The sequence below is a fragment of the Numenius arquata genome, chromosome 16, assembly GCF_964106895.1.
Source record: "Numenius arquata chromosome 16, bNumArq3.hap1.1, whole genome shotgun sequence".
NCBI lineage: Eukaryota > Metazoa > Chordata > Aves > Charadriiformes > Scolopacidae > Numenius > Numenius arquata.
This window is the reverse complement of record NC_133591.1, coordinates 7,146,116-7,159,976: the sequence shown is the minus strand read 5'-3', so window position 1 is coordinate 7,159,976 and position 13,861 is coordinate 7,146,116. Positions and strand designations below refer to the sequence as shown.

Below are 13,861 nucleotides of genomic sequence, written 5' to 3'. Positions count from 1 at the left end.
ATAGGACTGGTTATTTTATCAAAGCATAACCCGCTTCATAAATCCAAAGCTAAGCAGAATTTGAACTGGGTTATTAAAAATAGTGAACTAAAATTAGACACGACAAAAACCTGGGAAGAAATACAGGCCTTCTCCTCCTTCTGCCCTTTCCACACACACTTTCACTTTCTCCTCCCCATCACTCCCTGGTAGCTTGTGCGACTGGGAATATAACCTGCCACAGGTCCACACAATATACGTCAAGATACATACGCATCAGATGAATGCAGGAGTATTTAAATACTGTGCAGCTGACCATGTCCTACATGTGGAGCTCCCATGCCATTGCCCCATAGGTCCCACATCCCTGAAGCTGCAGTAGTAGCTCACCACTCGCCATGGCAATCCTTGGGTCACTGAAAAACTCTGGGACATCCCCACACCCGCTTATGGTGAATAGAATGGCACTGAGAAGAGGCACTGAGCATCTGCATATTTAGCCTTGCATTTCCAGCTACCTCAGTTTAAGTAGACTAGACTTTTTTTTAGCCCAGCTTGTTCCCATTTTAGGTAGAGGGGAAAAGACTTGGAAAAAAAAAAAACAAAAACGTAAGCATGCCTGTGTCTTTAGCCTTCTCTAAACAGAAAAACTGTGGTTTGATCTGCTCATTTCACAGGTAGCAGCTGAAGAAATACAAGCTCTACTACAGCAGTTACTTCACAGACAGATGATGCTACTGGAAGACTGCCAGGAAGGAACCTGAAACATGGAGGGTTCTCCAAAAGCCTATACTACAAGAGGTCTGTACTCAGAGACCTGCACAAACATGAAGCTCTGTGAAACTTAACAGGAAATGCTACACTTCGTGACCATTCATTGCTACGATGAACCACAACGATCACTCACAATTGCACATTATCACAGGTGATAATTCACTCCAGCCAATTCTACAGTGACACACTTGTAATTCTTATCTAAATGTTTAATTCCTTCCTACTTGAGATGAGCTGCGTATCTCATTAGCACGTCTAGAAATCTTCCCTTCAGCCACAAGTGTCAGGCCAACGCCAGCTTGTACCATCAGAGTCCAGAGGTTTTTATTCAGAGAGCAGGAACCAGGACAGCCTTGCAGGGAGCCAAAGTTAGAGCCCAGACTCCCAGGTTCCCTTATCTCCTCAGAGCCACTTGCAACTCACGCAGCAGTGAAACCCTCACTCACACCTATCTGACTGTAGCTATCTGGGTCCCATTGGCACTACACGAGGGAAAGCACAGGTCTACAAATAACACTACCTATGATTACCAGAACTCTGCAGAGGCATAGAGACCAGCACTCCCTGTATGGGGGAAGACATCTGGATTTATATCAGTTGTTTCTTCCCAGTTGGGGACAAATCCCTTTTGCTCTGCATTTGGGAGAAACTTCCACTTTATTCTGCTTGGTGGGTTTCCAAAAAGCCCTGAAGTTGTCAGTTATCCAACTTGCTCATTTCCCTCTTCCCCCCCCAACATGATCTTGCATTTTATTTTTGTAGTAATAGGCTTTAAAATAGTAAGACATAATGCCCTACAAAGCAGGGAAGATACTCTTGGAGCACTTTTTTAAAAGTGTGTAAAACTCATGCCATGCTGATGGATGTGGTATGACTAACCTAGAGGCATGATGGAAAAAGTAAATGGCAGATCCCAAAATGCAGGGGTGGAGCGGAAGAATGGGAAATGGTGACTTGATTCGCCAAAGTGTTTCTGTTAAAGAATATTAATCTTTCAGACAATCCATGAAAAGGCCCTGTAGCAATATCATATTAAATTAATAGAGTCTCATCATTATGGTAACCTCAGCTCAGTTTTATAAGATGTATAATGTCATCATAACCAAAGAAGAGTCCCCAGATAATTCTACTCTTATAGCAATCACTACTAAATGACACTGAAGTGACAACCGTTAGCTACGCAGCATTTTGGGTGCCTGTCTCAAGTGGGGCTTTCTGCCTGCAGTATAGCTGTCTGGCCAGAGCCTAATGAGATGTACAATGCTCATTGGGAACAAAAATCTTCTCCATCACCAGAAAACATACAATTCTGACCTGGCTATCACATACAGCCAGATTATCAATTATATGGACAGTGTTTACCAACAGTTCTGTTCATCATACAGTTCCTCAGGTGTCAGCATGGATTGTCAGAATGGAGGGTCTGGTACCTGCTGTGGTGCTACCACTCCATGAAGCCAGGCAACGTAGCCATCCTAATCCTCAGGGGGATCATGTAGATCTTACCCCCAAACCAGGAAAATTATCACTCCAAAAAGGAAAGATCACAACTGTCAGGGAAGTTATACATGTTACAGAAAGCAAACTAAGAAAGCAATCCTAGCCTTTATACAACTTAAGTCTTTATCTTTCCTCTCATGGGACTTTGCTCTCATTCTTTGGTTCTGCAACACAAACAGTCCACATCTCTTTTCACCTTCCCCCTCTCCACAATCCACAGGAAGTCTGAATAACATGAATTTGTGCCAGTGGCTTTTCATTTAGTATTGCTGCAAGTTAAATCAGCAATCTCATGAAGCTAGATGACAGATTAAAATATCCAACAGTGAAAGAAACAAGCAGGGAATGAGCAGAGTTTGATATGGCCGATGGCAGAACAGACATTTCTCAGCCCGATGACCCTCTTGACCCTAGGCCATGTGCAAGACAGTGGCAAAACTACCAAAAGCCTTCTGTAAGATTTCCCTCCTATCCTGTATTTTTAGCCAGACAGAAGTATCCAGATAATTATGGTGCTGCAATCTGTTAATGAAGGATTCCAACCTAAATTGTGGCTTCCAGGAATTCAGTCGCTACTCAAGTTATTTGAATTCAGGAGATCAAATGTGACCCTTGCAGTGCAAAGCTCAGAAAGGCTGAGAAGTGACTCCAGCATCCAGAGCACAGAGGTACTTCAGTGTCGCCTGCACCCACCGTAGCCCTGCTAAATAGCCATACAGCATGCTGGAAGCTACCTGAAAAACCTTCACATACAGGCTCGAGGTGGGGGGAAATAAAAAAGTTACCAACTATCTCTAAACATGCTACTGCACCTCCAGAAAGATGCAAGATCGGCTGCAACATGCCCGAGAGTGTACAAATCAACCACTGCCACAGCCAAGGGGATGGTTAGTACAGGGCACCTTTGCAACTGGATATAGCTCAGCTGAACACCAGACACATTGTCTCCAGGATGCTCGTGGCTGGCTTTGACATCCTCGCTTCACACAAAGCGCTTTAATCCCTCCCTAGCATAGGCATAAAAAGAATGAGTTTGTCCAAAATAAGTAATCAAGAGGGAGAGTTATTCGGTAATTTGCATCATTATCTCTGCCTGCTGCTGCATCTTTGCTGACAGCTCATTTTTAAGCACTGAAATCCAGCTTAGGAGTCTTTCAAAACAGAGCAACAATCTTGCTGCTACTTGGTCTTGGAGCTTGGCGAGAAGGAAAAAGAAATGTACGTGCAAGCATTGGGGGTCACTGTCCTATTTCCAACCCAGCAAGCTTGGTGCAGCACCATGAACGCACTGTATCCCCGCTTTCCAAAAGCGAGAGCCTTTTCCAGGTCATCTCTCAAATTTAATCAACATCAAAGTATTTCTAGAAGCTGAGGGCAAGTCAGCATGCTCACGAGTTGAGGGAATATGGGCTTCCTAGCAGTTAAGCTATATCAGAAAGATTCAGGATCCAGCATCCGATCCGGGATATACCACACTGACCTTGCACTATGAAGTGTTCTCATACACACATACAGGCATATTGCATCTTAATCCATTAGCAGTGGCCTTCCCCTTGCCAAAGGTAAGGCATGAACAACACACAGCTGCTCTTACTGACTCCCAGACGTGGGACACCTAAGCAAGCAAGAAGATTTCTCCTTCCCTCCAAACACAAGCCAGGAATAAATAAACACCAAACAAAGCAGGACTCACTTTTTCACCGAGGTCCATTCTGTGCCAGCAGCCTCAAAGCAACAGGAAAGCTTCGCTTCTTCTCTCACCTTCACCCACTCCTTCCTCCTGCAACCAGCACTCTCCAGTCCCATGGCTGCACTACCCCACCAGCAGCACGGCTTTCACACAGTGCTCAACCTTCATCAGCCACGACCCAAATGCTCTTCTCTCCCGTGGCAGACTGGGTTCCTCATTACTGCCAGCACCAGGTGATTTCACTAATTGCCTCTCCCCCAGCAGACAGGCCCAGCCCCCACACAGGTACAGCTGGGTGCCCGGGCCTCGAGGAGGGGAAGGTGTTCACCTGGCACTGTCTCATCTGAGAAAACAGGGCCCCTTCAGCCTGCTCACATTTTTATCCTTTAACAACAATTGGAAGTCACTGAGCTTCTCAGATGAAAGGCTCTCCTCTAAGTGCAAATTATTATTAATGAATTTCCATCCTGGCTCCTTGACAGAAAAATGTACCTTGCAGCGTGTTATCTTTGCAACCATGCACCCCTGGCACCCAGAGATTCCCTCATCTGGCAAGTACGGCACGTTGCCAAGAGCGATGTTCAGAGCAGCTCTCTGTGCCTGATCCCAGTGCCTTTGTAACTGCAGCACAGCAAAGCTTAAGAAATGTAAATTCTGGCATTTGACCCAATGTGAATTTCTCAAATAAATGATATTTCACAGCCCAGTGGTTTCCTCCCTGCTGAGATGATCGTTTACGGTGGCTCACTCAGAATTGGGCTTTGACGGAATTTTTGGTCAGTGGAAGATAAATTGAAAAATTTCAGTATCTGCCTCTGTCTCTGAAGCACTATGTTCTGTAGCTTCAGAAAAATTAAATGCGAAGGCAGGGTTGAGTTTTTCCTTTTTTTTTAATTCCCTCTGTTGTCTCTTCAAATACAGCCTGTCTTCCTTAGCAAAGGCCATGCAAGTTTGAAGACATGCTCCTGTTCAGCCACGAGTTACAGGAGTCAAAATCAATGGCCTCTTCTAAGCTTCCTCTGGGCTTAAGACCTACAAAGAGCATGGAGAAGCAAGGTGCCAGGATTTCCAGGAAAGCAATCAAGCCCCTCTACAGTTCAGCCAGCCTGGACCTAGGCAGCAGGTAGGTATGGCAGCAGGAGACACTCTCCCTGCTTTGTTTGAAGCAACATCCTGAAGAGCCAGGCTGGCAGGTCCTAGTAAAGGAAATACCAAGACACATGAAACAATTCCTGCTCCTGAGGAAGACAGCAGGCTGGGCTAGGAGAGGCATTGCCCTGATCCCATCCAAGTCTCCAGAGCACTCCTGGTAGCCTTGTCTCTTCCAAGGCAGGGGCAATCAAACCCCTCATTTTGGGAAGCACACAAACTCAGTCTATCATGAGGCAAAGCAGCTTTAAAACTCTGTCCAAACAGTCAGAGACTTCTCATATATATTAAATCAAAAGCCCTGGCTCCTGTCAATTAACATGGCTCTACCAGATGGCTTCAATGGAGACACACAGATTTACAGCAGGTGTGGATCTAGACAGAAATGCTGTAGCTGTGACTAACGGAATAGTTGAAGCAGGGTCTTGGGAGTGAAGAGGCTTCCCAAGTCCTCCCTCGCAACCACCACAAGCCTTGCATCATGAGCCCCTGTTGTTAAACACATCATACCCTGTCTGAACACATTTTCCAAATTTTGATTACTATAACATATATGGTACAGAACCTGGAGCAGTGGTTCTTCTTCTTCGCTATAGTACGATGTCATATTACGATAGGCAGTACGTCAGGTGGCTTCCTCTTACAGCTTTAAAACCCCACCATGTTGCCAATGTGGAGATTAGCTGAAGTCCATTAGTTGATAACTCAGGAACTAAAAGACATCAATAATAGGCATGTGTTAGTAAAAAAACATCAGAGAAAAGCATTTTACGTGCTTCAGGGATGTTATGTTGCCATTTAATTTGCTTTGGAAACATGGCTGCACTGACTGCCCCTGAGTCCTGCTAAAGAACCTGCTGCTTAAGCCTCTCCTTCTGGCCATGCATGCGCTCGAGTTGGCAGTTGTACGTGATTATCAGCATTTGCAAAGTGATTATTATGGCACAGACAAGATAAAGAGTAAGTCAGAACTGTAACAAATGTCCATGGTAATCTGCAGCGTGTGTAAAATGCTGTATGTGTTTGTGAATGGCAAGTGTCCAACCCAGTGCTAGAGGCTGCAGTCAATGGAGTCCACGTGTGCAAGCCCCTCAAACCACTCACTTTGGAGGGACTCTGCAGCCACTATTTTTTCTAATTTAAATATAATGACAAAATACTGTCACTGAGAAGTGACACAAGGCTAATTGTCAATGAAATCTTGCCACAATGATCACCACTGTATATTAAAATTAATTTTTCCGAAGGGCAGTCATTTCAAACAAACTGTCTAAGTCTGAATCTACAGACAACATAGAACTATGTATGCAGTCAATAAACAAAAAACAAAAAATGGTGATTATTTCAATGAGTATTGAAACAATGAATAAGCTATAATTTTCCTATTCACAACAGAAGAGCTCTTCTCTTTGGGAATGTTGAATCCAATCTGAGTTGCATTAATACAGAAGTGTGTCTTTCAACAAAAAGTTACATTGCTGTTTTTGAAAAGGAATTGCAAAATAGTTTCTCATGGGAAACTTTGACTTTTCCACTCTCTTAATTTCAATGAAGACACATTTTAAGTTCTTGAAAAAAGCACTTGAGCTTTTGAAGAGGAGGTGAATTAGGAATAATGTTTCCATTCACTGTGGAATACTTTCCCTCGACAATGCAGTGAGACAGCAAGACCAAGACAGACATGCACACGTCATTGTGAAAATACAGAGCAAGATGAATTCTGCTCACAAGGTTTTCTCTCAGTAGCCAACTGTCTATGTTAGATACTCTTTTCTCTTCTGATCCTATAAAGCGTCAGCAGCCAAAAGCAAAGAGCAAAGTCAGGGTGCATGGACTAGAAACAGTGATTTAGTAATTAGCCCTTTCCTCTGCAGCTAGTGCTGTACCAGTACACGTGTTCGGGAGCACTGGGTTACTGGAGATGCCATTCTTTGCACTTGCTGTAACAGGGGCTGGTCAGCACAGTAACAGCCTTCTTAAAAATGCAATTTGAACAATTATATTCTGCGCTACCATGGTGTATTATTTTTGCTCCATACTATCTTTCTTGTTCTTCCGCTGTTGTGTTTTGCAGTTCTGTGCTGTAAATGCCTTTTTCACCTCAGAGACACCTGTATTTTCCCAGGAAGATATACTGATCCCTGAGGTGTGGCTGATGCATCACTGTGCTTAGCTTGTAAAGTAGCTTGGGGTCCTTTGGGATACAGGGTGCTTTGTATGTGTCAGTTGTGATTCAGTGAAACTTGCTTCCATCTGAACCTACTGTATCAATCAGAGAAGCAACATAATTAATTATGACTGGGCTGCACACATCAGAAGCAAGAGTCCTAAAGTTGTTCGTGCTGATGGTAGGCATGAAGATGAACAAGATGAATAGCGACATGGCCATGAACTGTGCCTGACTGCTGTCTTCTCCTGCCATCCATCATCATCACCACATGTTGGGTGGGAAGGGGAAGCAGTTCACAAAAGAAGGGTCAGAGCAGTGAAAAACTTTCATACATCTCTATTCTCCTCTCTTCAGAAAGCAGCTTAAATTTTGTTGCAGCCGTTAGGCAGTGGATGCAGTACTTCAACACAGAAACGACAGAAGGAGCCCCCTCCCCACAGAAAAAAAGAGGTTATTTTGTCAAGCCATGTAAAGCATTTTAATTACAATTCGTATAACATGTATAAATAAATATTACATTCTTTCAGTCTACAATGCATACTAGGCATATCTTGTTAAAACGTCCATCTATGTTACTGGGTGGCAGGATTGATTTTTGTCCAAGTAAAAAAACCAAACTACTGAGTTTAGTAATAAAAAAAAAAAAAAAAGAAATACATGGGTAAAGACAGGACAATGTAAGTGCTTCCGGCTAACAGTCAGGACATAATACTGTTTTCCAAAAGGCTGGATATACCATCTTCCTTGCAGTTACGAAAGGTTTTGGATGACAGTGGTTTGCTCATTGTATAGATTTTGATCTGCGTCCTCCATTCATGTAAACTGGCACTGAGTCAACACAATTCTGCCAGTTTACACAACGAATCTATGACTCTGGTTTGTATTACCTTCAGATTTATTACTGGGTTTGTATTTTTTATTCAAAACACCAGCTTTACATCGAATCTAAAATTTTCAGTCTTAGCTGGTCCAATGGCAAAAAAAAAATTAAATCTATAAAATAGCTCCAGATATTTCTTGATCTTGTTTCAGCAATATTTCCCTCCCTCCCAACAGTCTGTCCAGAGGCCAGCTCTTCCACTACAAGGAAATAAAAGTGCGGGGACAATCAATGTCTTTCTGTCCATTCTTCTCGTAGCTTTCTGAGCTTGATGAGAGCTGGTGACATTAGAATAAACAGAAAATTATTGAATGAAATTATGAATTAAAAAAAACCCAAAATCCAGGCTCTACACATTTGGCCTGTGACGGTCTCAGTTCCAGGTACAGTGAAAACGCACCAGTGGGCACTCCCATCGGTTGCTATTTCTAAAAATTAACATAAAACAGCACCTTCTTCCCTTGGTGAAAGATGGGAACTTTGGTTGTGGAAACGTCAAAAAAACAACTAAATAAACAATCCAAATCTGAAAGTAAAATGAATACTTCTTCCAAACAGAACATATTTCCAGCTAGGGTGAAACAATGGAGGCGTAGGCTTTAAGAAGAGACACCACATGGAAATTGTTAGTCAATACTTATCCCCTGAATTCTTTAAATGACAGGAGATTATTTATAGCTAACTTACAAACAAAATGTTCTCGGTCCACGGTGAACTTAGTGAATTGAAAAATTTCCTCGCTTTAAGATAATTAAAAGAAAAATAAAAGGGAAAATTATTCTGTTTCAACTTATAAGACAAACGGAAAAGTAAAAATAAAAATACCAAGTAATTTCTTCCTTCTCCATATGTAATGCCAAAGACATATCTTCACTTCAAATGAAGGAGTAAAAAGAAACAGCTTGAGTAACAATCTAAAAAATCTCCTTGTGGGTAATATGTCCATAATTGTGATGTTTTATTAGAAACACAGATAAGTTATTGTTTGTCTCTTGCTTATTCTTTTCATGCTCCTATATTCTCTCTTTTTTTTACAAATATTTTTGGTACTTTGAAACATTACTATCATTATTATTTGTATGACCCATAAAACAAATTTTCACAACCTCATCTTGCCCAGTTCATCATAGTGATCATACCATTTCCTTGTTCCTTTCTGCTATTTATATTCCACTTCCTAAATCCACGAGTAGCTGAATAACTGCTGGAAAAACAAAACAAAGTGAAAAACAAAAATAAACCATCGACAGTTTGGCAAATTTCTTTCCCTGATTATAAAAACTGCCTCATCATTTCTCCTGGTCGTTCCTTCCCCTCCCCCTCTTCTGTCCCAATATATACTGTAGAACTGAAGGCATCAAGGTGTGGTTAAACCCAAAAAACCAGCAAGGAGCTACACTTTGTCTTTGAACTTTTCCATGTAGTTTCGTATCTCTTTGGAGTCCCCCAGGTCCATATCCTGGCACACCCACTTAATGTCATCGTCATTGCTACTTAGGATTGAGTTGACAGTAGGACAACCATCATCGGGTGGGATGGTAGTGAATGTCGTGAATTTTACCCGCTTCCGTTTAGATGTCGGTGAATGTAAAGGTTCAGATTTCTGTTCCTTTCCAAGCTTGCCCCCTGAGTCAGCACACCTGTGAACCTGGCTCTGAATATTCTTCTGAGCACTGCCGTTGAGGAGCTGGTTGCTCTCCTCACAACCCGACCCTCGGTCGATAATAGTTGTGTGTTCATCCTGCTGAGGTGATGCATCTGCTGTGTTCTCCAGCAGTTCTGCTTCATTTCCCAGCCAGACCCAGTCATGAGAATGCGTCATGGTGGCCTGTCCTTCCACCAGAACCTGTTTGTGACGGTACTTCAGTGCAAATGTTGCACAGTTTATTAGGAAGACTAGAATTGCCAGGCAGAAGACCCCTAACAGAGCATACATCCCGATCTCCAAATCGCTAAGGCCTCTAGGTGTCTGTACCAGGTCATTTTCCTCCATGCCTGCATTGCCTTTTGGGATGTCTACTTGAGCAGGGAAGTTGGTGAAGTCTATAGGAATGTTCTGCAGCTGGCTATCATCTGAGATTTTGCCACCATCCAGCCTATTGTTTTTAATTACTTTATTTTTTATTACGGATTTTGCTGTGGTGCTGACCTTCCTGATGGCACCTTCCTCTCGCTCTGCTGAAGAGCTACCATAGTATCGTCCATCCTGGCCATACCGTTCCTGATCTGACGCTTTGTGCCGCCGGTCACTAGCATGGTTTTCAATCTCATCAGCATCATAATCTCCACCTGTATCAGAGTCTGCATCATTCTGGCCAAACTTGACTTTGATGTTGCCATTCCCCACAGCCAGGACACTTTTCCTCTTGGACTTTTGGCAGGCTTCAGAAATCATCATGTCCACCTTGATTAAACCGCCCTGACCTTCACCTTCTGCTGCCACAACTGGCCATTTTAAGGCAGCGTCCTGGTGGATTGAGACAACAGCTTCATCTAATGATACAGCAGAAAGGGAGAAGTCCTTAGAGTCATAAATGTCCAGCGGAGTAACAGAGCTGTCACTGAATTGAATCCAGGTGCTTACTACAGCTTCCTGAAAGGAGAGGGATATGGTTAAAGACAGGGTCTTAAATAAAACAGCTCAACCCATTGCAGCTCATCAATCTCTCAGCTCTGAACAGCAGCTGGAGGAAATGGAAGACAATGGCTCTGTACTGCATTTAAAGTGAACCAAGCTTCAACTGATGGGGCAGAAAATTGGTCACGTTTTTCACTGAAGGTTCCACTGTTATCCTTCCTGCAAATGTTTTGCAAAAGAACATATAAAATAATTTATATGGGATGTCTATAATACCAAAGTACCCATTAACAAGCTACAATTTACATGATTTATAAAGAAAGTCATTCCTGTCATACAAAACCTGAAAGAGACAAACCAGAAAAATTACCAGAGGCACTTGACAGAACACTTATTTTTCTCATGTTCCCCATGCACAGGTATCACAGGGAGCTGTCAAATTAAACAAGGCATAAATATCTTAGCAGGAATAAAGAGCTACCACGATATCTTGGAAATGGTTGGAGCAGAAGATTCACCAGAAAGAAAACGACTGACGGAACAATTGCCATTTTCCTGGAGAAAGGTTTGTTTTAAGTAAAACACACTTTATCTTTGAGATAATTAAAAAGTCTATCACATTTCTGTGTCAAGGAGAGGAGGATGGGGATTCTGGTATGTTCTCTACAATAAAAATACAAATGGCCTGGATTTAATTGGACTGTCTTTGTTCTCTGCAGGTAGCACTGTTAGAAGTCATCATTAGAAGCAAACACAAAGCTAGAGGTCAGCTCTCTGCCACTTGAAATCCCATCCAGATGATACAGATATTTACTTCTCCACGTCTCAGTAGCTTTCTTTGCAGGAGATTTCTTTATTTTTTCATTTGCTCTATGTCTTGCCTGTTTAGCCAGCAGACGTGCAGGCAGATTGCCGGAGTGCAACTTCACACAAAACTGAAGTTCTTTTCTTCCCAGACTTAAATCGCAGATGGCCCTAATAACTTTACACTTGGGTACATCAGAACAACTGGGCTGAAAATCACCATCGGGAAAAAACATTGCCACCCTGTTAACGTCCAGTCATAATACAAATTTACAACCTAATATGGTTTTCAATTGGCTACAATTTGTTACGCTATGGTTATAAACAAAGGGAATTGCTACCCTTCTAGTTAAATTTAAAGCTTTTCAATGAAAACAGCAAGGGGCATTTAGCTGTGCAGAAGGTTGGACTATACTGAATATTTGATTTCCAAAGTGCTATCAGCAAGTTCTTGAGGGACTGAAAGAAGAAAAATAAGTTGTGGCACAACAGGAAAGAAGGCAAAGTTCTTGATGATTCAAATGCACTTCAAACAGCTGAAACGGAGCCAGGGTAGCTCAGAAGCTGGGAAGGTTGAACTGTGTAAGGAAATTAAAACAGCTGATCTTTCATTAGAGAAACAACCCTGAAATGGCTGAACAGACAGAAACATAAAGCTGCAGGGCACAGCTTAAATTCATATCATAGAAATCTATAGTAGAGCAAACCCAGTTCTGGGAAAGTAAAGGGTTTGGTTTTTTTAATGGGTATGTGTTGAGAGAAAAAGATGCATCTCCTCTGGCAATTCAACACCCTGTTGCCTTCCTTATCTCTAAAACAGCAGGACAGCCTCGTGTACCATCGGCGAGGTGCGTAAGATACACTTAGTTTTCATCAACCTATGGAAGGCAAAAACACCAGCATCATTTCCAGCATATAATACGACAGGCTTGACACCGTCTGCCAGTGGCGCTCTCATTTAGAGAGCGGAATGAGAAAATAAGTGCAGAATTTTGTACAGTTAAGCTTGGAAATTACAAGGCTTGTGCTTCCTCCCACCTCTGCTGGGGACTTTCATAGTTCCACATCTCTACAAAAGGACTTGCATTACTAAATCCTTTGTGCAGTGCTTAATAGCCACACACAGCACCCCTAGCATTGCAGAGCACCAGGTCTGATTATGGCCTTTACTATGTAAGTAGGTTTTATTGGTGGTAGAACAGCACCTCTGAGAGATCTGAGGTCTCCATTCAGACACTGGAGAGGAATACATATGAGGAGCCATATATTCTTCCTTCCCATCTTCTTCATGATATCCACATCCTTATTTGGTTTTCTTATCCTGACTCCTTTCTGCTTTAACAGCCCACAGGTTAAGAGGTAGACAACATGGAAAAGTTCAGCCCAAATGGCTAGAATTTGATGAAGTTGTAAGCAACTTCAAATCAACTTTTATTCTTTACGTTATTTATCCACTATTCTGCATTCCTGGTTTTATGAAGCAGAGAGAGAAAAATGAAATGGCAGTCAGCTGAAATTTGCAGGCACATATGTGATTTACTATAGATAACAGAGGTGTGCAATAGCTTAGCCATTATTTTCAACCTGCATTGAGGTTTTTTATTTCCAAGAACTAATTTTTCACAACACAACATTGTCATGCTTATACTACAGACAGTATTAATTAAAAGGGAAAGAAAACAAATGAGATAAAGAGGGACAGAATCTCAAATCCTGCCAAAGTATACTGTATCAGCCCAAATATTCTATTTGGCAAGAGATCATCTCCTCTCGTTCACTGCTGAAGGCAGAGGAAGGAAGTGAATTTCCCAAATGATTATAAATTCTGAAAAGCTAAAAAGAAAAAAAAAAAAAAAGAAAGAAAAAAGAAATGATTTAATACCATGTCCTTCAAAGAGCTGTTTCTGCAAATCCCATGTACCGCATCAATAAATCCCCTCCAAATCTCTGACAAGGTCCTCCAATTACTATCAGCAGATGAAGATGGATTGGAGCCTTCTTACCTGTAAAGTTGCTGCCCGTTGTCTGATGCCCTCAACACTGAGGTGACAAATGCTTGTATTCATTAATTATCAAGCATAAACAAATAGTTTGAGGGATTATCTGGCTCTCCAGTCTTTTTTGCTTCCACTGTTCCTCTCTCTTTCACATGCACACACACACACACACGTACTCAGCTGCACTCTCAGAACAAATGAACCACAACTACACATTAGTTCCAGTGTCTCATAGAGAACAGGATGATTTATATGGTGACTATGATGATGTGAAGTGAGTCAGATAATGTACATTAGATCATGTTAATGACAACAAAATCCAGTCCAGAGGGGATGATGA

The 13,861-nt window shown here is 42.1% G+C and overlaps 1 protein-coding gene across 2 annotated transcripts in view; it reads right to left on the bottom strand.

The window, feature by feature from the left end:
• Positions 1 to 9,535: 9,535 nt before the first annotated feature.
• TMEM132C (transmembrane protein 132C) overlaps positions 9,536 to 13,861 on the bottom strand; it is a 213,961-nt gene continuing 209,635 nt past the window's right edge. For both annotated transcript variants that reach the window (XM_074159483.1, XM_074159482.1), the window contains exon 9: positions 9,536 to 10,735. In XM_074159483.1, the coding sequence (XP_074015584.1) occupies positions 9,536 to 10,735 (1,200 nt within the window). The remainder of the gene's footprint in view (positions 10,736 to 13,861) is intronic.